General features: G+C 43.9%; 1 protein-coding gene across 2 annotated transcripts in view; it reads right to left on the bottom strand.

The window, feature by feature from the left end:
- Positions 1-27,020, bottom strand: part of arhgef2b (rho/rac guanine nucleotide exchange factor (GEF) 2b) — a 56,197-nt gene that overhangs the window by 27,389 nt on the left and 1,788 nt on the right. For both annotated transcript variants that reach the window (XM_084384996.1, XM_084384997.1), the window contains exon 2: positions 14,741-14,903. In XM_084384996.1, coding sequence (XP_084241122.1) covers positions 14,741-14,903 — 163 coding nt within the window. The remainder of the gene's footprint in view (positions 1-14,740; positions 14,904-27,020) is intronic.

Raw genomic sequence — 27,020 nt, 5'->3', positions numbered from 1 at the left:
CGAGTGAACTATGTTAGCAGTCACACACAATCGAGTCGAGTGAACTATGTTAGCCGTCACACACAATCGAGTCGAGTGAACTATGTTAGCCGTCACACACAATCGAGCCGAGTGAACTATGTTAGCAGTCACACACAATCGAGTCGAGTGAACTATGTTAGCCGTCACACACAATCGAGTCGAGTGAACTATGTTAGCCGTCACACACAATCGAGCCGAGTGAACTATGTTAGCAGTCACACACAATCGAGCCGAGTGAACTATGTTAGCCGTCACACACAATCGAGTCGAGTGAACTATGTTAGCCGTCACACACAATCGAGTCGAGTGAACTATGTTAGCAGTCACACACAATCGAGTCGAGTGAACTATGTTAGCAGTCACACACAATCGAGTCGAGTGAACTATGTTAGCCGTCACACACAATCGAGTCGAGTGAACTATGTTAGCCGTCACACACAATCGAGTCGAGTGAACTATGTTAGCAGTCACACACAATCGAGTCGAGTGAACTATGTTAGCCGTCACACACAATCGAGTCGAGTGAACTATGTTAGCAGTCACACACAATCGAGTCGAGTGAACTATGTTAGCAGTCACACACAATCGAGCCGAGTGAACTATGTTAGCAGTCACACACAATCGAGTCGAGTGAACTATGTTAGCAGTCACACACAATCGAGCCGAGTGAACTATGTTAGCAGTCACACACAATCGAGCCGAGTGAACTATGTTAGCAGTCACACACAATCGAGTCGAGTGAACTATGTTAGCAGTCACACACAATCGAGTCGAGTGAACTATGTTAGCCGTCACACACAATCGAGTCGAGTGAACTATGTTAGCAGTCACACACAATCGAGCCGAGTGAACTATGTTAGCAGTCACACACAATCGAGCCGAGTGAACTATGTTAGCAGTCACACACAATCGAGTCGAGTGAACTATGTTAGCAGTCACACACAATCGAGCCGAGTGAACTATGTTAGCCGTCACACACAATCGAGTCGAGTGAACTATGTTAGCAGTCACACACAATCGAGTCGAGTGAACTATGTTAGCCGTCACACACAATCGAGCCGAGTGAACTATGTTAGCAGTCACACACAATCGAGTCGAGTGAACTATGTTAGCCGTCACACACAATCGAGTCGAGTGAACTATGTTAGCAGTCACACACAATCGAGTCGAGTGAACTATGTTAGCAGTCACACACAATCGAGTCGAGTGAACTATGTTAGCAGTCACACACAATCGAGTCGAGTGAACTATGTTAGCAGTCACACACAATCGAGTCGAGTGAACTATGTTAGCAGTCACACACAATCGAGTCGAGTGAACTATGTTAGCAGTCACACACAATCGAGTCGAGTGAACTATGTTAGCAGTCACACACAATCGAGTCGAGTGAACTATGTTAGCCGTCACACACAATCGAGTCGAGTGAACTATGTTAGCAGTCACACACAATCGAGTCGAGTGAACTATGTTAGCAGTCACACACAATCGAGTCGAGTGAACTATGTTAGCAGTCACACACAATCGAGTCGAGTGAACTATGTTAGCAGTCACACACAATCGAGTCGAGTGAACTATGTTAGCCGTCACACACAATCGAGTCGAGTGAACTATGTTAGCCGTCACACACAATCGAGTCGAGTGAACTATGTTAGCAGTCACACACAATCGAGTCGAGTGAACTATGTTAGCAGTCACACACAATCGAGTCGAGTGAACTATGTTAGCAGTCACACACAATCGAGTCGAGTGAACTATGTTAGCAGTCACACACAATCGAGCCGAGTGAACTATGTTAGCAGTCACACACAATCGAGTCGAGTGAACTATGTTAGCCGTCACACACAATCGAGTCGAGTGAACTATGTTAGCAGTCACACACAATCGAGTCGAGTGAACTATGTTAGCCGTCACACACAATCGAGTCGAGTGAACTATGTTAGCAGTCACACACAATCGAGTCGAGTGAACTATGTTAGCCGTCACACACAATCGAGTCGAGTGAACTATGTTAGCAGTCACACACAATCGAGTCGAGTGAACTATGTTAGCCGTCACACACAATCGAGTCGAGTGAACTATGTTAGCCGTCACACACAATCGAGTCGAGTGAACTATGTTAGCCGTCACACACAATCGAGTCGAGTGAACTATGTTAGCCGTCACACACAATCGAGTCGAGTGAACTATGTTAGCAGTCACACACAATCGAGTCGAGTGAACTATGTTAGCAGTCACACACAATCGAGTCGAGTGAACTATGTTAGCCGTCACACACAATCGAGTCGAGTGAACTATGTTAGCCGTCACACACAATCGAGTCGAGTGAACTATGTTAGCAGTCACACACAATCGAGTCGAGTGAACTATGTTAGCAGTCACACACAATCGAGTCGAGTGAACTATGTTAGCCGTCACACACAATCGAGTCGAGTGAACTATGTTAGCAGTCACACACAATCGAGTCGAGTGAACTATGTTAGCCGTCACACACAATCGAGTCGAGTGAACTATGTTAGCAGTCACACACAATCGAGTCGAGTGAACTATGTTAGCAGTCACACACAATCGAGTCGAGTGAACTATGTTAGCCGTCACACACAATCGAGTCGAGTGAACTATGTTAGCCGTCACACACAATCGAGTCGAGTGAACTATGTTAGCAGTCACACACAATCGAGCCGAGTGAACTATGTTAGCAGTCACACACAATCGAGTCGAGTGAACTATGTTAGCCGTCACACACAATCGAGTCGAGTGAACTATGTTAGCAGTCACACACAATCGAGTCGAGTGAACTATGTTAGCAGTCACACACAATCGAGTCGAGTGAACTATGTTAGCAGTCACACACAATCGAGTCGAGTGAACTATGTTAGCAGTCACACACAATCGAGTCGAGTGAACTATGTTAGCAGTCACACACAATCGAGTCGAGTGAACTATGTTAGCAGTCACACACAATCGAGCCGAGTGAACTATGTTAGCCGTCACACACAATCGAGTCGAGTGAACTATGTTAGCAGTCACACACAATCGAGCCGAGTGAACTATGTTAGCCGTCACACACAATCGAGTCGAGTGAACTATGTTAGCCGTCACACACAATCGAGTCGAGTGAACTATGTTAGCAGTCACACACAATCGAGTCGAGTGAACTATGTTAGCAGTCACACACAATCGAGTCGAGTGAACTATGTTAGCAGTCACACACAATCGAGTCGAGTGAACTATGTTAGCAGTCACACACAATCGAGTCGAGTGAACTATGTTAGCAGTCACACACAATCGAGTCGAGTGAACTATGTTAGCCGTCACACACAATCGAGTCGAGTGAACTATGTTAGCAGTCACACACAATCGAGTCGAGTGAACTATGTTAGCAGTCACACACAATCGAGTCGAGTGAACTATGTTAGCAGTCACACACAATCGAGTCGAGTGAACTATGTTAGCAGTCACACACAATCGAGTCGAGTGAACTATGTTAGCAGTCACACACAATCGAGTCGAGTGAACTATGTTAGCAGTCACACACAATCGAGTCGAGTGAACTATGTTAGCAGTCACACACAATCGAGTCGAGTGAACTATGTTAGCAGTCACACACAATCGAGTCGAGTGAACTATGTTAGCCGTCACACACAATCGAGCCGAGTGAACTATGTTAGCAGTCACACACAATCGAGTCGAGTGAACTATGTTAGCAGTCACACACAATCGAGTCGAGTGAACTATGTTAGCAGTCACACACAATCGAGTCGAGTGAACTATGTTAGCAGTCACACACAATCGAGTCGAGTGAACTATGTTAGCAGTCACACACAATCGAGTCGAGTGAACTATGTTAGCAGTCACACACAATCGAGTCGAGTGAACTATGTTAGCAGTCACACACAATCGAGTCGAGTGAACTATGTTAGCAGTCACACACAATCGAGTCGAGTGAACTATGTTAGCAGTCACACACAATCGAGTCGAGTGAACTATGTTAGCAGTCACACACAATCGAGTCGAGTGAACTATGTTAGCAGTCACACACAATCGAGTCGAGTGAACTATGTTAGCAGTCACACACAATCGAGTCGAGTGAACTATGTTAGCCGTCACACACAATCGAGTCGAGTGAACTATGTTAGCAGTCACACACAATCGAGCCGAGTGAACTATGTTAGCAGTCACACACAATCGAGCCGAGTGAACTATGTTAGCCGTCACACACAATCGAGTCGAGTGAACTATGTTAGCAGTCACACACAATCGAGTCGAGTGAACTATGTTAGCAGTCACACACAATCGAGTCGAGTGAACTATGTTAGCAGTCACACACAATCGAGTCGAGTGAACTATGTTAGCAGTCACACACAATCGAGTCGAGTGAACTATGTTAGCAGTCACACACAATCGAGTCGAGTGAACTATGTTAGCAGTCACACACAATCGAGTCGAGTGAACTATGTTAGCAGTCACACACAATCGAGTCGAGTGAACTATGTTAGCAGTCACACACAATCGAGTCGAGTGAACTATGTTAGCAGTCACACACAATCGAGTCGAGTGAACTATGTTAGCAGTCACACACAATCGAGTCGAGTGAACTATGTTAGCAGTCACACACAATCGAGCCGAGTGAACTATGTTAGCCGTCACACACAATCGAGCCGAGTGAACTATGTTAGCAGTCACACACAATCGAGCCGAGTGAACTATGTTAGCAGTCACACACAATCGAGTCGAGTGAACTATGTTAGCAGTCACACACAATCGAGTCGAGTGAACTATGTTAGCAGTCACACACAATCGAGTCGAGTGAACTATGTTAGCAGTCACACACAATCGAGTCGAGTGAACTATGTTAGCAGTCACACACAATCGAGTCGAGTGAACTATGTTAGCAGTCACACACAATCGAGCCGAGTGAACTATGTTAGCAGTCACACACAATCGAGTCGAGTGAACTATGTTAGCAGTCACACACAATCGAGTCGAGTGAACTATGTTAGCAGTCACACACAATCGAGCCGAGTGAACTATGTTAGCAGTCACACACAATCGAGTCGAGTGAACTATGTTAGCAGTCACACACAATCGAGTCGAGTGAACTATGTTAGCAGTCACACACAATCGAGCCGAGTGAACTATGTTAGCAGTCACACACAATCGAGTCGAGTGAACTATGTTAGCAGTCACACACAATCGAGTCGAGTGAACTATGTTAGCAGTCACACACAATCGAGCCGAGTGAACTATGTTAGCAGTCACACACAATCGAGTCGAGTGAACTATGTTAGCAGTCACACACAATCGAGTCGAGTGAACTATGTTAGCAGTCACACACAATCGAGCCGAGTGAACTATGTTAGCAGTCACACACAATCGAGTCGAGTGAACTATGTTAGCAGTCACACACAATCGAGTCGAGTGAACTATGTTAGCAGTCACACACAATCGAGCCGAGTGAACTATGTTAGCAGTCACACACAATCGAGTCGAGTGAACTATGTTAGCAGTCACACACAATCGAGTCGAGTGAACTATGTTAGCAGTCACACACAATCGAGTCGAGTGAACTATGTTAGCAGTCACACACAATCGAGCCGAGTGAACTATGTTAGCAGTCACACACAATCGAGTCGAGTGAACTATGTTAGCAGTCACACACAATCGAGTCGAGTGAACTATGTTAGCAGTCACACACAATCGAGTCGAGTGAACTATGTTAGCAGTCACACACAATCGAGTCGAGTGAACTATGTTAGCAGTCACACACAATCGAGTCGAGTGAACTATGTTAGCAGTCACACACAATCGAGCCGAGTGAACTATGTTAGCAGTCACACACAATCGAGTCGAGTGAACTATGTTAGCAGTCACACACAATCGAGCCGAGTGAACTATGTTAGCAGTCACACACAATCGAGTCGAGTGAACTATGTTAGCAGTCACACACAATCGAGTCGAGTGAACTATGTTAGCAGTCACACACAATCGAGTCGAGTGAACTATGTTAGCAGTCACACACAATCGAGTCGAGTGAACTATGTTAGCAGTCACACACAATCGAGCCGAGTGAACTATGTTAGCAGTCACACACAATCATTAAAAACAAACAAGCATAACGCGCACAACTGCTGCTAGCATAGTTCATTGTTATTTTGTAACTCGGCTCGTTCGGAAACAGTGACTCGCCTTAGACTGACTGGTTTCTGTCTGAGATCCGTCTCATCATGACACTGGTCTGCTCCCACAGTGCACTGGTGTGATCAGCTGGAGGAGTGTGTTAGAGCGGCTCACTGTCACACTGAGGCCATTCAGATCCATTTAATAATGATTAATCCTGACTTCATGATTATATACTGTAGAACCTGTGTGTGTGTGTGTGTGTGTGTGTGTGTGTGTGTGTGTGTGTGTGTGTGTGTGTGTGTGTGTGTGTGTGTGTGTGTGTGTGTGTGTGAGTGTGTGTGTGTCTGTCTGTGTGTGTGTGTGTGTGTGTGTGTGTGTGTGTGTGTGTGTGTGTGTGTGTGTGTGTGTGTGTGTGTGTGTGTGTGTGTGTGTGTGTGTGTGTGTGTGAGTGTGTGAGTGTGTGTCAGTGCTGTCGCTGCTCTTAACAGACATGCCTTTGTCCTGGTCAACAGCAGCCCTGGGTGACATGATTCAGCGGACACACACACACACACACACAGACTCATTCACACACTCACACACACAGACAGACACACACACACTCACACACACACACACACACACACACACACACACACACTCACTCACACACACACTCACACACTCTTGTTTTGTGTTTCTGAGGCTCAGATAAAGCCAGTCGATGATATTGAGTGTGTCCTAGGTCCAGGGGTTCTCAACCTTTTGCAACTCGTGGCCCACCAATGAGTGTTTAAAAACATTCCGAGGACCACCTTTCCACATTTGATAGTATGAACACAGAATAACAGAAAATTCTAAAAGTACAATGATATACTCTGCTGTTAATCTGTTATGCCACTGTAGCAGAGTCAGCTATATAGATGAAAACTGTCCTTGTATCAAAAAGACTTTGCAGGTTTACTCAGTAACCATTCCTGTAACAATAACAGGCTAACACACCTGTAACAACAGGTCCGACACACAAGAGGGGATTCTCTCTATTCGCTGCAACACGATCACTATAACACGAATGTTATTTCTCGTGCCATTTATACGCCAAAAATGTTTGTTTTTTTGCGTGCATATGCGTAGGATTAGCGGTGGGAAGTGCGTGCGCATTACACGCCATACAGTGCGTATCGCGAAAACTGCGTATCATATGCACGCCAAAAAATGTTGCCGTATAAATGGCACGAGAAATAACATTCGTGGTATAGATACGAAATGTTCAACAAAGTTCATTCACCCTAATTTGCATAGCCTATACTGTAAGTGTAATTTATCAAATACAGTTAGTGATATGAACTTGACTGTTTAAAACAATATTATGTTGGCTTCCCAACACAGCCCAGTTTTGTTCAAATGTCTCGGCAGCTTTGATGGTTTTAGCGCCTCATATGACAACATTTCTCCACATTCAACACCTGAATCCACATTCAACAACATTTCTCCACATGTGCCTTCAGCTTAAGGGGGTCGCACACCAGACGAGAAGCGCAGCGGCACGTCTTTAAAATTCGAACACATTATTTTCTATGAGTGTACACACACCGGCGGCGTCTCTCCGCAGCGCCAGCTAAGGCTCAAGATTCTGTTCAAAATCCTGTCGCGCCACAGAGAGCCATTTACATAGTTTTATATTAAATTTACTACATTATATTTGTATCAAAGCGTCATTAAAGAGGCTATATGCGATTTTCTGAAATTTAAACTCGCGACTGACACCTGTGGCCAGGGACGGAACTGCTCTTCCTTTCTGCTCGCTCTCGTACGTGCACACTTCACAAGTCATCCGCTGCAAAGAAGTCAACATTATGTTTACAAGAACAGTCAAATACATATATTGTTTGAGAAACTAAGTTTGTTTGCTGACTAGCGGTGGTGGCAGAGTGATCTGAAACGTTTAACATGAACGCGCTTGACATCACATCCGCAGACAGCGCGGGAAAAATCCGACCCGACAGAAAATAGGAAAAATAGGATACAGGCTTAAGGTGCACCCACTGTGAGCTGACAAGGTGTCAGTATGCTCATCAGGAGATGTTTGAGTCATAAATGGTCAAATAAAAAGGCTATTGTTACGTTTATTTTGGGGAAAAAGTTGCATATAGCCCCTTTAATGTAGCCTATATACTGACTTCACCCTGTGCTGCAAGATACATTTAGTTTTATATTCAAATTTACAGAAATCAGCTGCGTGGATGAAAATGACCGGATTTTCAGGTGAGATTCTCAATTAATTCAGTTGATGTACGTCCTGAGGTAAAGTGTTCAGACTGCAGACTCAGCAACGATTGTATTTAATTGTAATTGAAAACTGAATTGCAATCATAACATAGTAGGCTACAGACATTATCTTAATGTCGTAATGTCCTTAAACATAACAATATTGCTGGCCATAAACTGAGAAAGTGCGCGTGTTCGATACCTCGAGTTGTAGACGCAGCGCTGCGCTTCTCGTCCGTGTGCGACTCCCTCAGTACCTGCCCTTATAAAACCAAATTTAATGTATTCAGCGTCGTATTTTCTCACCACACACTTCGAAGCTTTTCCCTGCACAGGTCTGTCTCCCACATCTGCTTTTCTTTTCAGAAAACGATTAACGATATTACAGTAACGTAATGTTACTGCGTCTGATCGAACAAACGTTCTGACATGATTGGTGTTGTGATATTTAAACCTAAATTTGCTTTTAGATAATGCATTTTGACTTGACTTGAGTGTTTTTGACCATATAAATTCATAAGAACAATTAGATCATTAGAAAATAACAAGATTTGTAAATTAAAAAATAAATAAAAATAAATTTGGGGGTAGTCTACCACTGCCTACATGGCCCACCAGATGACGCTCCGAGGCCCACCAGAGGGCCGCGACCCACCGGTTGAGAATCACTGTCCTAGGTCACACACACACACACACACACACACACACAGACACACACACACTCTTGTTTTGTGTTTCTGAGGTTCAGATAAAGCCAGTCGATGATATTGAGTGCATCCTAGGTCACACACACACACACACACACACACACACACACACACTCATTGGCCTGAAGCGATGTAGACGAGCATCTGCCCTTCACTGACCGAGACTCAAGACTCAGTCTAATCAATATTATTGACAAACTCTCAATGTCAAACATCTCAGTCAATCTGTGTGTGTGTGTGTGTGTGTGTGTGTGTGTGTCTGAGAGCGTGTGCATGTGTTGAGTGTGACAGACTGTGTGTTAATCTTCATAAAGCCTCAGTCTCTCAGACTCCAGATTACAGGCGTGAGTGTGTCTGTGTGTGTGTGTGTGTGTGTGTGTGTGTGTGTGAGAGTCTGTGCATGTGTTGAGTGTGTGACAGACTGTGTGTTAATCTTCATAAAGCCTCGGCCCCTCAGACTCAAGATTACAGCGTGGGGGTGTGTGTGGGGGGGGGGGGGGTGTGTGTGTGGGGGGGGGGTCTTGGTTTGACCATAAACACAACAAAAGACCTCGTTCTGTACAACAACAGAGGAAGAGCTTAGTCTGCTCATGCTGTGATGTCATCAGATCAACACACACACGTGGAGGATGATGTCATTCAGACAAACTATGAAACCACTCAAACATTAATGTGGAAATTCCCTCGATCATCAAAACTGTGGAAATAAAAACTCCACGATGAGTTCAGTTCCTCTCCTCTGTTATCAGCAGTGATGTAACCTTACCCACAATGCATCACTCCTCAGCACTAGAATGGTTGATCTGAATGAACTCAAGTCATGATCAGGTCACATGATGAGCAGAGCAAACGAGGTCAAATCAGATCCATCCACTCATCAACTCGTGTGTTATGACGCCATAAGGTTCGCATCCACTAGATCACTGTACGCTGTACGTTCATTCTTACACCATTTCCTTATTTTTCAGTTTTAATGGTTTATCAAATTACAGCTTCTCAGATTCTATTTTTACAAGACAGTCTCGCACACTTCTCTTCTGTATTTGCACCTGTGTGAGAATAATGACAGAAGAAGCTTTTCTCTGAGAAGGGTCAGGGTTTGAAGCGTTTAATGTTGAGGTCAAAGGTCAGCCGAATGGAATAAAAATAATTTATTTAATTTAATTTATTCAGTATTTTCAGGTTATTTATGACAATGTGTAGAAAAATGACATAAAATTCCTTTAGTTTAGACTGGAGTGAGGTAAACCAGAGCAAAGCAAGTTGGTGTTAGCTAGCTGCTAATTTTATTTAATTGTGTTTTTATTTAACTGCTTTTTGTCGTTTAGTGGAATTAATTTTGCTTAATAAAATAATACTTTAAGCATAATCAGTGTGTGTCATGCCCGAAACCTATAGCATGTAGTTCATAGGCAATGCTCAATGTGTGTGATCGATGTATCTTTCACTCGTGTATTAATGCCTGCGACAGCGCTAACGCCATTTTAACAGTAGATTGCCGCTTCCTGATTCGTACTCGTAAACAAGACTTCGTACGGCAATTGTAAAACTATATTTCGCGTGTATAAACTAAATCAGTCATAAATCAACTCAAACACGCATAAGTCGTACTCAAACACGTGTAAGTCGTACTCAAACACGTGTAAGTCGTACTCATACACATGTAAGTCGTACTCAAACACGCGTAAGTCGTACTCAAACACGCGTAAGTCGTACTCATACACGCATAAGTCATACTCAAACACACGTAAGTCGTACTCAAACACGTGTAAGTCGTACTCATACACATGTAAGTCATACTCATACACATGTAAGTCGTACTCAAACACGCGTAAGTCGTACTCAAACACGCGTAAGTCGTACTCATACACGCGTAAGTCGTACTCAAACACGCGTAAGTCGTACTCATACACATGTAAGTCGTACTCATATACATGTAAGTCGTACTCATACACATGTAAGTCGTACTCAAACACGCGTAAGTCGTACTCATACACGCGCAAGTCGTACTCAAACACGCGTAAGTCGTACTCAAACACGCGTAAGTCGTACTCATACACATGTAAGTCGTACTCATATACATGTAAGTCGTACTCATACACATGTAAGTCGTACTCAAACACGCGTAAGTCGTACTCATACACGCGCAAGTCGTACTCAAACACGCGCAAGTCGTACTCAAACACGCGTAAGTCGTACTCATACACATGTAAGTCGTACTCAAACACGCGTAAGTCGTACTCATACACGCAAGTCGTACTCATACACACGTAAGTCGTACTCAAACACGCGTAAGTCGTACTCAAACACGCGTAAGTCGTACTCATACACGCAAGTCGTACTCATACACACGTAAGTCGTACTCATACACACGCAAGTCGTACTCATACACACGTAAGTCGTACTCAAACACGTGTAAGTCGTACTCAAACACGTGTAAGTCGTACTCAAACACATGTAAGTCGTACTCAAACACGCGTAAGTCGTACTCAAACACGCGTAAGTCGTACTCATACACGCGTAAGTCGTACTCATACACGCGTAAGTCGTACTCAAACACGCGTAAGTCGTACTCAAACACATGTAAGTCGTAGTCATATACATGTAAGTCGTACTCATACACATGTAAGTCGTACTCAAACACGCGTAAGTCGTACTCATACACGCGCAAGTCGTACTCATACACGCGCAAGTCGTACTCATACACACGTAAGTCGTACTCAAACACGCGTAAGTCGTACTCAAACACGCGTAAGTCGTACTCATACACGCAAGTCGTACTCATACACACGTAAGTCGTACTCATACACACGCAAGTCGTACTCATACACACGTAAGTCGTACTCAAACACGCGTAAGTCGTACTCAAACACACGTAAGTCGTACTCAAACACGCGTAAGTCGTACTCATACACACGTAAGTCGTACTCAAACACGCGTAAGTCGTACTCAAGCACACGTAAGTCGTACTCAAACACGCGTAAGTCGTACTCAAACACGCGTAAGTCGTACTCAAACACGTGTAAGTCGTACTCATACACACGTAAGTCGTACTCAAACACGCGTAAGTCGTACTCAAACACGCGTAAGTCGTACTCAAACACGCGTAAGTCGTACTCATACACGCGTAAGTCGTACTCAAACACGCGTAAGTCGTACTCAAACACGCGTAAGTCGTACTCAAACACGCGTAAGTCGTACTCAAACACGCGTAAGTCGTACTCAAACACATGTAAGTCGTACTCAAACACGCGTAAGTCGTACTCAAACACGCGTAAGTCGTACTCATACACGCAATTCGTACTCATACACGCAAGTCGTACTCATACACACGAAAGTCGTACTCATACACACGCAAGTCGTACTCATACACACGCAAGTCGTACTCATACACACGCAAGTCGTACTCATACACACGCAAGTCGTACTCATACACGCAAGTCGTACTCAAACACGCATAAGTCGTACTCATACACACGCAAGTCGTACTCATACACGCGTAAGTCGTACTCATACACACGCAAGTCGTACTCAAACACACGTAAGTCGTACTCATACACACGCAAGTCGTACTCATACACACGTAAGTCGTACTCATACACACGCAAGTCGTACTCAAACACACGTAAGTCGTACTCATACACATGTAAGTCGTACTCAAACACACGTAAGTCGTACTCATACACACGCAAGTCGTACTCATACACACGCAAGTCGTACTCATCCACGCGTAAGTCGTACTCAAACACACATAAGTCGTACTCATACACACGTAAGTCGTACTCATCCACGCGTAAGTCGTACTCAAACACACATAAGTCGTACTCATACACACGCAAGTCGTACTCATCCACGCGTAAGTCGTACTCAAACACACATAAGTCGTACTCATACACACGCAAGTCGTACTCATCCACGCGTAAGTCGTACTCATACACACGTAAGTCGTACTCAAACACACGTAAGTCGTACTCAAACACACGTAAGTCGTACTCAAACACACGTAAGTCGTACTCATACACACGTAAGTCGTACTCAAACACACGTAAGTCGTACTCAAACACACGTAAGTCGTACTCAAACACACGTAAGTCGTACTCAAACACACGTAAGTCGTACTCATACACGCGTAAGTCGTACTCAAACACACGTAGCAAATGTTGCATCTGTATTCTGGAATTGTACCCTCATAAAGTCGTTTCTGTCGAGACCACTGTCGTCAAATATGATTGACAGTTAGCATACAGGTTGGATTGGCGGTCTGGTCTGTTCTGGTTAGCCTAGCATGGATAAGAGCAGCCATAACCCCCCTTAGGCCCTGTGTCCACCAAACCGGTTTTTCACACGGCTGGCGTATTTTTCCAATTGTTTTCAATGGGAGCGCCGCGTTTTTTAAATGGCATGAGCGTAACGAGGCGCTGAGCATTTTTCCACGTTGACCAGCGTTTTTTACCGGTCGCCGAGAGTTGAAGAATGTTCAACTTCGGGTAAAACGCAGCGCTCATCACTGTCACTTTTTACCCAACTGGGTAATCCGCTACAGCTGCTGGTAATACTGGAGGAGCTGATATATGATACAGTGATAGAGTCGTGTTCCTACAGGTCGAGGATCAGCTGAGAGTCACTGACGAGAGCTTGACTAACGTGACCTGACAGAACTGACGCTACACTTGCGTAATTTAAGAATTACGCAACTATGGTTTTGATTTATGCACATATTATTTTTGACAGTCTCTTTATTCCATACCAGCAGTAGCACTGGACTGTAGGAGTGTAATGCTGAGGTTGTGTGTGGTGTGTGTGGGAATCACTGGTGTAATGCTGAGGGTGTGTGTGGTGTGTGTGGTGTGTGTGGTGTGTGTGGGACTCTGGTGTAATGCTGAGGTTGTGTGTGGTGTGTGTGGGACTCTGGTGTAATGCTGAGGTTGTGTGTGGTGTGTGTGGGACTCACTGGTGTAATGCTGAGGGTGTGTGTGGTGTGTGTGGGACTCTGGTGTAATGCTGAGGTTGTGTGTGGTGTGTGTGGGACTCTGGTGTAATGCTGAGGTTGTGTGTGGTGTGTGTGGGACTCACTGGTGTAATGCTGAGGTTGTGTGTGGTGTGTGTGGGACTCTGGTGTAATGCTGAGGTTGTGTGTGGTGTGTGTGGGACTCACTGGTGTAATGCTGAGGGTGTGTGTGGTGTGTGTGGGACTCTGGTGTAATGCTGAGGTTGTGTGTGGTGTGTGTGGTGTGTGTGGGACTCACTGGTGTAATGCTGAGGTTGTGTGTGGTGTGTGTGGGACTCACTGGTGTAATTCTGAGGTTGTGTGTGGGACTCACTGGTGTAATGCTGAGGTTGTGTGTGGTGTGTGTGGGACTCTGGTGTAATGCTGAGGGTGTGTGTGGTGTGTGTGGGACTCTGGTGTAATGCTGAGGTTGTGTGTGGTGTGTGTGGGACTCTGGTGTAATGCTGAGGGTGTGTGTGGGACTCTGGTGTAATGCTGAGGGTGTGTGTGGTGTGTGTGGGACTCACTGGTGTAATGCTGAGGTTGTGTGTGGTGTGTGTGGTGTGTGTGGGACTCTGGTGTGATGCTGAGGGTGTGTGTGGTGTGTGTGGGACTCTGGTGTAATGCTGAGGTTGTGTGTGGTGTGTGTGGGACTCACTGGGGCAGCTGAGCGCTTCTTTGGCGGTGATGCTCTTGTTGCAGGCGGAGCAGAGAGTGGTGGCAGACACACTGAGAGAGGTGAACAGGTGACCGTTGCTGAACCGAGACTCGCGCTCCTTCGTCTCCTTCTCACGCGCCTTCATCCGCTCCTTCTCCTTATTCTGCACACACAACATCAGATCCTCACATCACTACACAGAACAATAATGACAGAAAACTAGAGTTTCTTTAAATGAAGCAAACAATAATCCTTTCACAGTAAACACATCATTTATTCAGGCTGCAATGCATGCTGGGAACTTACAAACTCTTAATATCTTAGCAATATGAATATCAGTTATCAGTTCGGCGCATCATCAGGCTCTTCTTTACATTGAGTCTTCACCGTAGGCTATAAGAAGAGCAGATCTCTGATTGGCCGTTGTGTTCATGTGCTCAACAGATATGCCAGTGATTGGCCACTGTGTTCATACACTCAACAGATACGCCTGTGATTGGCCATTGCGTTCATACACTCAACAGATACGTCTGTGATTGGCCACTGTGTTCATACACTCAACAGATACGCCTGTGATTGGCCGTTGCGTTCATACACTCAACAGATACGCCTGTGATTGGCCGTTGCGTTCATACACTCAACAGATACGCCTGTGATTGGCCACTGTGTTCATACACTCAACAGATACGCCTGTGATTGGCCGTTGCGTTCATACACTCAACAGATACGCCTGTGATTGGCCGTTGTGTTCATACACTCAACAGATACGCCTGTGATTGGCCACTGTGTTCATACACTCAACAGATACGCCTGTGATTGGCCGTTGCGTTCATACACTCAACAGATACGCCTGTGATTGGCCGTTGCGTTCATACACTCAACAGATACGCCTGTGATTGGCCGTTGTGTTCATACACTCAACAGATACGCCTGTGATTGGCCACTGTGTTCATACACTCAACAGATACGCCTGTGATTGGCCACTGTGTTCATACACTCAACAGATACGCCTGTGATTGGCCATTGCGTTCATACACTCAACAGATACGCCTGTGATTGGCCATTGTGTTCATACACTCAACAGATACGCCTGTGATTGGCCATTGCGTTCATACACTCATCAGATACGCCTGTGATTGGCCACTGTGTTCATACACTCAACAGATACGCCTGTGATTGGCCATTGCGTTCATACACTCAACAGATACGCCTGTGATTGGCCGTTGCGTTCATACACTCAACAGATACGCCTGTGATTGGCCATTGCGTTCATACACTCAACAGATACGCCTGTGATTGGCCATTGCGTTCATACACTCAACAGATACGCCTGTGATTGGCCATTGCGTTCATACACTCATCAGATACGCCTGTGATTGGCCACTGTGTTCATACACTCAACAGATACGCCTGTGATTGGCCATTGCGTTCATACACTCAACAGATACGCCTGTGATTGGCCATTGCGTTCATACACTCAACAGATACGCCTGTGATTGGCCATTGCGTTCATACACTCATCAGATACGCCTGTGATTGGCCACTGTGTTCATACACTCAACAGATACGCCTGTGATTGGCCACTGTGTTCATACACTCAACAGATACGCCTGTGATTGGCCACTGCGTTCATACACTCAACAGATACGCCTGTGATTGGCCATTGCGTTCATACACTCAACAGATACGCCTGTGATTGGCCATTGCGTTCATACACTCAACAGATACGCCTGTGATTGGCCATTGCGTTCATACACTCATCAGATACGCCTGTGATTGGCCACTGTGTTCATACACTCAACAGATACGCCTGTGATTGGCCACTGTGTTTATACACTCAACAGATACGCCTGTGATTGGCCACTGTGTTCATACACTCAACAGATACGTCTGTGATTGGCCACTGTGTTCATACACTCAACAGATACGCCTGTGATTGGCCACTGTGTTCATACACTCAACAGATACGCCTGTGATTGGCCGTTGCGTTCATACACTCAACAGATACGCCTGTGATTGGCCACTGTGTTCATACACTCAACAGATACGCCTGTGATTGGCCGTTGCGTTCATACACTCAACAGATACGCCTGTGATTGGCCGTTGCGTTCATACACTCAACAGATACGCCTGTGATTGGCCACTGTGTTCATACACTCAACAGATACGCCTGTGATTGGCCACTGCGTTCATACACTCAACAGATACGCCTGTGATTGGCCATTGCGTTCATACACTCAACAGATACGCCTGTGATTGGCCACTGCGTTCATACACTCAACAGATACGCCTGTGATTGGCCATTGCGTTCATACACTCAGCAGATACGCCTGTGATTGGCCACTCAACAGATACGCCTGTGATTGGCCACTGCGTTCATACACTCAACAGATACGCCTGTGATTGGCCATTGCGTTCATACACTCAACAGATACGCCTGTGATTGGCCACTGCGTTCATACACTCAACAGATACGCCTGTGATTGGCCATTGCGTTCATACACTCAGCAGATACGCCTGTGATTGGCCACTCAACAGATACGCCTGTGATTGGCCACTGTGTTCATACACTCAACAGATACGCCTGTGATTGGCCACTGTGTTCATACACTCAACAGATACGCCTGTGATTGGCCATTGCGTTCATACACTCAACAGATACGGCTGTGATTGGCCATTGCGTTCATACACTCAACAGATACGCCTGTGATTGGCCATTGCGTTCATACACTCATCAGATACGCCTGTGATTGGCCACTGTGTTCATACACTCAACAGATATGCCTGTGATTGGCCATTGCGTTCATACACTCAACAGATACGCCTGTGATTGGCCATTGCGTTCATACACTCAACAGATACGCCTGTGATTGGCCGTTGCGTTCATACACTCAACAGATACGCCTGTGATTGGCCACTGTGTTCATACACTCAACAGATACGCCTGTGATTGGCCACTCAACAGATACGCCTGTGATTGGCCACTGTGTTCATACACTCAACAGATACGCCTGTGATTGGCCACTCAACAGATACGCCTGTGATTGGCCACTGTGTTCATACACTCAACAGATACGCCTGTGATTGGCCACTGTGTTCATACACTCAACAGATACATCTGTGATTGGCCACTGTGTTCATACACTCAACAGATACGCCTGTGATTGGCCACTCAACAGATACGCCTGTGATTGGCCACTGTGTTCATACACTCAACAGATATGCCTGTGATTGGCCACTGTGTTCATACACTCAACAGATACGCCTGTGATTGGCCATTGCGTTCATACACTCAACAGATACGCCTGTGATTGGCCACTGTGTTCATACACTCAACAGATACGCCTGTGATTGGCCGTTGCGTTCATACACTCAACAGATACGCCTGTGATTGGCCGTTGCGTTCATACACTCAACAGATACGCCTGTGATTGGCCACTGTGTTCATACACTCAGCAGATACACCTGTGATTGGCCGTTGTGTTCATACACTCAACAGATACGCCTGTGATTGGCTACAATGCCACAGTTTGTAGAAATCTGCTCTCAAGTGTTAATAATTCATTTACATTTTAAGGTGTGAGTAATTCACTTGCATTCTACATTTGTACTCGCCAAGACATTTAACTGAAAAAATATAGAAACTTTTTTTATATAAACTATTTACCCAAGTAGAATCTATCAACATTACTGGTGTTGCACATCATCATTCCCATTTGAGATCATTTAAGAATTCAGTCAGTGAAGTGAAGGGCCTAGGGCTGCTCCATATATCTGCCACCATATCGGTATCGGCCGAAGTAGATCATTTTTTATGTTTTCGTTTTCAGCCCAATAATTAAATTTGGCCGATATATTAAAGCTAAAGGCGATAAATAATGTATTATGCTGGGTTTGAATTGCTTAGATTTATCGGCTAATATATCGGTTATTGGCTTTCAAATATAAAGAATTATCAGTTATCGGTATCGGTGCATCTCTAGAAAGCCCTAATGCATTTTCATGATTTCTAAAGTTCCATTCTGGTTTACACATTTCTCAATACTTCCCAGCAAGCAATAGCCGTCATTTCTCCGTCTAGATTAACTACAGACCCGCTGTCGTCCGGCTGTGAGTAACACACTTCTAGCCAAGATAAACAAAATGTCGTTTTTGCCAAAATAACCTGCGAGCCGTCTGATATTCCCTCATGTGAGCAAAGTCACCGGTGATTACAAGCTGTTTGTTTCATTTCTTCATCATGTTCTATGCGTCTACTCTCGGGCTGTGGTTTAGACGTCTATTAAACCTTCACTGAAGCCCAAACCTTGCCTTGCTTTAGCCTAGGCGTCAGGGCCGCGTTTGGACGCTATTAGACGTCTTTCAAACGTAAAACTGCATGCTGGGTTAGGTTGCTCTCACAGAACTCTTCATACAGTGGTCAGAGCATCAGTCTGTGTGGCTCAACTGAGGACATTATCACTGCTTTGGTACTAAATGAGATCAGAACTGATAGATCATGTAATAAATAAGTGGCTTCTATTGTCAGAGTTTCTCGGCAAGCCAACAGGTAAGTTGTGTTCAGCAAGAGATGCACATTACAGAAGTAAATACAGCAAAGTCTTCAAAGCCACTTGTGTGTCATTGCTTTGGCAACGGTAGGATGTTCACTGATGTTCAGGAAACTGCACTCGTTGATACGGGCATCAGAAGCACTCACTGAGATTACAGACACACCACATTACATACGCATAACAACTCTTTTATAGTCCTGGAAAAACATTGGGTCAGGATGAAGCAGTTTTGAGAGGAACTCTGAACAAGTCAAGCAACTCAGGAACCAACTATTTCTGAACAGAACCAAACGCACACAAAGACAAACTTCTGTCTGTAACGTCTGCTACTGTAATAACTCTGATGTTTCCTTGTGGCTTTACTTCAGAGAGTCGAGGAGATTGAAGTAGGGCTGCAGCTATCGATTCTTTTTGTAATCGATTAATCTAGCACTTTATCGATCGATTAATCGAGTAATCGGATAAAAAAAATTAGTGTGTTTTTTAAACAACCAAAACAAATAATGCATAACGAAAATGATGTGGCTGTAAAATAATCAAGCATTTGGCTTTTATTTCTCAAAAAAAAAAAAAAAAAAAACAGAGCTATTTATTCCAACTCCAACATTTGGCTCCAAAACTAAGCCTATTTATTGTACTTTTTACCCATTTAGTGTTTATAAGTGCCAGTGCCAACAATTATATAACAATACAGTTAAGTCAACTTTATACTGTAAAACATGTATAACATGTAAAACTATGAATACAAACTTAAATAGTAAAGGCCATTTGGCCTTAGTTTTGTCTTCTTAATACAACATTACAAAAAAAGGATTGCACCTTCTGCAAATTACCCACCGGAGAACAAACATAAATTAAATGAATATAAAATATCAAGCCAAACAGGTGCTACACAATGTATACAATTTATAAAAAAATAAGTGTAGCTTTAAAAAGGCGAATGTTTTATTGCAAATATGTTAAAAAGAACAGCATTTTGTTTCTCACTTAGGCTAGTTGAAGTATATTAGCACGTTTTGTAGTATTATATTTTTTTGTTAATTGAAAATGTTCTATGCTCAATTACTTTGGTAGCCGATTATGTCTTCCCCAAAAGTACGAGTGGATTTGGAGAAGCAGGCTGGGGAGTTTCATGTTCTGTTGTTGTCTGTAACTATTTGGCAGACGTGACAAACAAGGTCTCGCAAAGACTGCAATGCAATATTTGTTCCTCCATCACGTCCCGGTGTATACAGTGAATGCATGCTGAAATTATTGTTGCGTGGCTAAATACAAGTTTAAGCATATGTGATGCATTGCCGCAATTGGTCTGACTGGCGCGTGAGAGAGACGAGGGTGTGTGTGTGTGTGTGTGTGTGTGTGTGTGTGTGTGTGTGAAGGGGTTCTTTTTTAGGCTATACTCTCTTGCAGTTGAACATGAATACATTTACTACTTTAAAACATCAAAGCTAAACATCATATCTAGTCAAACCCCATCATGACATCACTACAAATACAGTATGGGATTAAAATCAGCGAACATCAATGTATAGGCTTCGGCACGGGCGTTACCTTGTTTCAGCGACGCTGGAAGGAAGCGATCCCAAACTTTATGGACATCTTTACTCTCCGCCATCGCGCCAACTAAATTCAAAATGTATCACGCGCTATTGTGCTTCCTGAACACTGAACAACGGTCCGTGTGAAATCAGATCCCTGCGCGTATAGTGCGCGTCATAGGAATTTAACGAGGCTTCGAGGCAGAGTTTTTGCCTCGAGGAATTTTTGTAATCGAGTAAATCGAGTAACTCGATGAATCGTTGCAGCCCTAGATTGAAGGCCGGCAAACACCCATATTCATCTCTGTGGATCAGGCTGGTCTCAACCTGGTCCAAACCCGGCGCAGAGGAGAACTCCTCTCATTCCTGCATGATCTCTGTGGGCCGCTTGGGGAGGAGAGGGAAGCAGTGAGGAGGAATAAGCCAGCGTTTCTAACTGTATGGGACAGTGTGGCATGATTTCAGTCACGAGGGGTTTGCAGCCCATCCCAGTCGCTCTACTCGCCGTTCCTCAATCTCACAGAGGATGAGAGGAAGTGTTTCCCTCACCATCAAATGTCCCTCCCGGACGCCGGGACATCCCAGACAGCATCACAGTGTCGGCCCAGATCCGGCCCACATCCGGCCCACTGTGATGCAGTCTGGGATATCAGCAGAAGATCAGGCGTGCCGAAGACTCTTTCCTCGGTGTACTGCCCTGGATGATGGCGTTCCTACTGTATCTGTGTCGGTGGATTCATTGAAGCATATGCATCATATCTGATTCATTCCAGTAACACACACTGCAGTGAGGATTAACCAGCAGAGATGCACTCGTTTAACAGAAGAAAACATTGCTTGCTTGATCTGAGACATGAATGAACTGGTAGTTTAAGAGCATTTTGAGAGTGAAACGACCAGCTGTGAAGCTGAAAGTTGCTTTTCTGAGAATTGTGTGAAGAGTTTTGAAAAATGACCAAATTACATTTAAAAAACTGTTTCACTGGGTTTTTTTTACATATGAAGGCTGTTCATATTAAACTAACAATAATTTGATGAATAAAGTATGTGTTTGAAATAAAAAATGGTCAACTTTACATTATTATTTTTTATTTATTTAAAGTCATTTGTATGATTATCTTCCACGGCAAATGAAGGGATACAGTGTGTGATGTAAAAACGCAGCATTAAACAACATCTTTCTCTCTTCAGCCTGAAACTCAACACGAAAGCGTTCAGAAATACAGAAGTGTGTGTATGTACATCTGGGTGGGGTTGTGTTTTTAGTTATGAAAATGCAAGCTTTGCTCTTTATGACTGGCTTCGGACTGTGAGACTCTTACAGTTAGTACAGTAAAGTCTGCATCTCACTGTTAAGTCTGATCAGATATTTTTGCAATTCAAATATACATCAGAGTGAACTTGAAACTCTTGAAATAAATTATGATTATTTTTTTATTTTGTTGCTTTGTGACAATCCAAAACCATTAAAAAGCTTGAAGTTTTGAATCTTCAGAGAGCATTCAAAAATCATGTTTTCATGCCTTATGTGACATGAGCGAAACGTGCGTGGAGGATGTGTGTGTTCTGACAGCGCTCAGTCCTCATTCAGACCGTCTCATCCACACACACTCATTTGAAAACGCATCTTTTCCTCTACCTTCACCCTGAGGTGAGGCTTTCTGCCCAAATGATCTCCATATTACACTCCTGTGTGAGACGCCAGGAAGATTGGAGACGCTGGACAGTGACTATGATGAGATATTCACTCATAAAATCATGCAGAAAGCGTGAGAACTTTATGATTATGTCTGTTCTCTTGTTATCATCTCAGTCAGATGTCATCATGTTACACACACGTGATGTGTTAAGATGATTTTTGCGTTCTCTAGTGTGACAGAGAGTATTTTAAAGTGATAACGCTGGATTCATGTATTAATGTTCTGTAAATTGGTGACAAGCGTTATAAAAGAGGGATATTGCTTCACACTCATCTTGGATGTAATTTAAATTCTGTTGCTTTTATATGAAAACAAACATGATGAGTATGGGTTATTTCATTTCCCCCTTAAGATCACCTATCCCGTACTAATGCAAACTATCCCACACAAGCCCCGTCAGAGTTCAGAATCAGCATATTAGAAGAGCACAGCACATCCCGTTGTTCATCAGTGCCGTCAGTGCCAGTTAGAGGCGGAGAGCTGAACAGGAACAGGAAGTACACACACGCTACTTCCTCTTCTGTGGAAGAGTCTGAGGTTATAGTCGCATGAAAGGGAAGTTACACTCGTCTTTTCATATCGAGTGACAGGAACAAGAGCAAATGTGGGCGGGGCTTGATTGTGTCCGTGGGGAGTTGATTGGATGGTTGTGGTTTGCTATTGGCTGATCTCATGTGAGTGACAGGTTAAAGCCCCGCCCTCGTCATCAGAGAAGAGATGCTTCAAGAGGAAGTTCTTCTGATTCAACATTATTAACACAATAATGATGTGCACCGATGAATCATTTATAATAAACACTGCAATATTCCATAAAATATTAAGAATTGTCTATTTTGATTTCATGGTGACTTTAAAGATCAGGTTCAGGTTCATTTGAATTACATATTGGAGATGCTTTTTCTGTGTGCTGTGGGCTGACTATTTTTACACGGTCTTTCAGAAAGAGTTGTGAACACGCCTTCCGCCCGCATGTGTGTGTGTGTGTGTGTGTGTGTGTCTGTGTGTGTGTTTCGGTTACGGTCTGTGTGTGTTTGGTTTCCTCCACTGAGGTTATAGAGACAGCAGGAGTGTGTGAATATGGCTGATACACTCACGCTCAATCCTAACACTCACTGTTACACCTTTAGACAGTATAATGCATGACAAACAACCAATTTCAGACGTAACAAGGAATCTGCCAATATTATAATGCATTTCAACTACTTGTGAAAAGATATAATGCATTATAATGTACGTTATGAATACCTCTATACTGCATTATCCATCCAGGCTTTAAGTGAAGTGACACTATCAGGAGAGCTTGTACTGGTGTCATCTGTGTTCTCCAAGTCTGTGTATTGGGGGTTTTTGAACACATTGTGTTTAGATATAATGTGGTTTTATGGCTGCGTTACTTGAGAAAGTCGTTGTTGTTCAGCGCTGAGAGAACAGAGGCTGGTGTGTGCTCAGGGCTTCAGTAATCAGCACATCTGATGTCGTACTGCTCTTTACGCGGGTAACCGGTCCAGCCGGTTCACATTAATCGGTTATAAAGTAATGGCCTGTTGTAACTCTCCTGTGTCAGGATCAGCCTCTGTGCCGGATGGGAACACTGGGGGACTCTGTGTCATGTACAGTAGTGTAGAAGTGTAAGATGGAAGTTGTGCGCTGAGAAAAATTTGCAAAATCTAAATATATTGTTGTCCATCCTAGAGGAGAAACTACCGTAACGTGTGTAACCGCAGACCAGAACCAGTGGAAGAGATCATTTCTTTTGCTATCCTAAAATAAATACTAGATAAATAGTTCAATAGGTGCATGTTATTATCTGCATTTATCCTTGTTTTTTCATCGTTTCACCATATCGGTATCGGCCGATATATGATCGTTTTTAATGTTATCGTTATCGGCCTGATGAGAAGATCTGCCCGATATATTAATCTGATAAATAGTGTATTATTTCCTCTGAGACTCTTCAGATGTTCCACATGATGGGTTTGAAGTGCTGGAGGTCCACATGTGCAGCTCAAGTCTGTCATATCGGCTACATATTATGAACATTATAAATGTGTGTTTGGGATATGGATTTTAATGGAGAACTTTTGTTTTTGCAGTCAGGCTCTCAAAGAAGATTTTCCAGCTAATATATCAGTTATCGGCTTTCAAATATAGAAAATTATCGGTTTTGGCCAAATTTGTCATCTTCCTATTAAAACTCCCCAGCGCTCCTGAACCGGGGAACTGTTGTCTCTGGAGTGAGTCACATGATCACATGTGTGTGTGTGTCCTGCAGTCCTGTGTGTGTGTGTGTGGATCAGAGCTGGTCTGGCTGGCTGTTCAGTGTGTCTCCTCATGCTGTGTGTGTGTGTGTGTCAGGTGTGATCTTTCTCTCAGTTCACTCGCTGTCTTTGTTCTCTTCACTCAGTCTGTCCCTTTGTGTCTCAGATCTCAGATCTCCGTCCTCCTCCCTGGCCTCCGTGAAACATTATCCATAATCACACAGCTTTTCATTTCACATGCGGGTTTATGATTCCTGACTGCCTTAGAAGCTCATTACAGCGAGAAACAGCCGGATGACATCAGCTGAACCCATCTGGAGGACCGGAACAAACTCCACACAATCCCTCGTGTTCGACTGCGCCTCGTGTGTGTGTGTGTGTGTGTGTGTGTGTGTGTGTGTGTGTGTGTGTGTGAAAGTGCCTGTTCACAAGTAAACTCATTCATAACACCGATATGAAATGTCAGACGAGTCTGCTGTGTAACATGACTTCACTCAGAAACAATCACACATCACCTATAAATGATATAATGATATATACCATTTTTCTAGTTGGAAATTTATTAAACGTGATTGAAAACAAATCTGATCATAATATCGACTTCCCTAATGATTATGCTGCTACTAGGGATGCACAAATATGAACATATACCGATAATTCTTTATATGTGAAAGCCGATAACCGATATATTGGCTGATGAATCTAAATGTAAAAATGTCTCTAATTTTTGAGAGCCTGATTGCACAAACAAAAGTCTGGCCATTAAAACCCATGACCCAAACACACAAGTATGCTGTTCTCATGATGATGTCCTGTAGCCGATATCACAGATGTTGCATTGGCTGTATTTTCCTCTTATGAAGTGATTCCAACAAGCAGTTCATAACCATCATGATGACCAGTCGCATCTGAAGAGTCTCAGCTGAAGGAAATAACACATTATATATCGGCTTTAATATATCGGACAAATCTTTTCATCGGGCCGATAACGAAAACATTAAAAATGATCATATGGTGATCCGATACGATATGGTGGCCGATATATCCAGCATCCCTAGCAGCTGCAATCACTATTTAAATAGTTATGATAATCATATTACAGCAGCAGTCTTCCGCTGACTGGGATTCCCACAGGGAGTTTTGCTTCAGGCACACGTTCTGTAACACTTATAATAGTTATTATTAGAAATAAAAGCTGCTGTCGGCTAATATAGATTTGACCGGTGAAGTGCAGTGTGAACGGGGCGTTTCGAGACTCACACCGGTCAGTAAATGTACGTCAATCCCAGAAATGTACAGTGTGAGCTTCCCTAAAGCACTGGTCAGAGAAAGAGTGAAGACTTTAACTTTACTATAAAAGCCCAGTATAGCAGCTTTCTCCATCACTGCACATCATCATGAGTTACAGCCGTTATATCATAGCAGAGCCGCCAGCGCTCCATGCGGTACAGTGTGCACACGGAGCCATTCTGCGGAGTAATTACAGTAATTAATGAAGAATGAGACTGACAGGAGCCCTTTCACAGTCTCCACTGGTACATTACCAGTAAATCCTCATTACAGGTCATGTGTGAACAGCACACTTGTGTATTTATGGGGAAATTACTTTACACTGATTTACAGGGTTTATTGTGGGGCTGATCACTGATGACATCTACTGTCGTTTTAGAATGGAGGATCATATGTGAGGGGCCGTGATCTGAGGATCTGATGATCTGAGGATATGAGGATCTGATGATCTGAGGATCTGATGATCTGAGGATCTGAGGATCTGAGGATATGAGGATATGAGGATCTGATGATCTGATGATCTGATGATCTGAGGATCTGATGATCTGAGGATCTGATGATCTGAGGATCTGATGATCTGAGGATCTGAGGATATGAGGATCTGATGATCTGATGATCTGAGGATCTGAGGATATGAGGATCTGATGATCTGAGGATATGAGGATCTGATGATCTGAGGATCTGAGGATCTGAGGATCTGATGATCTGAGGATATGAGGATCTGAGGATCTGATGATCTGAGGATATGAGGATCTGATGATCTGAGGATATGAGGATCTGAGGATATGAGGATCTGATGATCTGATGATCTGATGATCTGATGATCTGAGGATCTGATGATCTGAGGATCTGAGGATCTGAGGATCTGAGGATCTGAGGACTGAAACCCCTGGTCCAGACAGTATCTGATTGGATGGAGAAGCTGAAGAGCAGAATGATGT

Source organism: Rutilus rutilus (genome assembly GCF_951802725.1).
Source record: "Rutilus rutilus genome assembly, chromosome: 17".
In the NCBI taxonomy this organism is placed as follows: domain Eukaryota; kingdom Metazoa; phylum Chordata; class Actinopteri; order Cypriniformes; family Leuciscidae; genus Rutilus; species Rutilus rutilus.
This window is presented reverse-complemented; position numbering and strand designations above follow the sequence as displayed.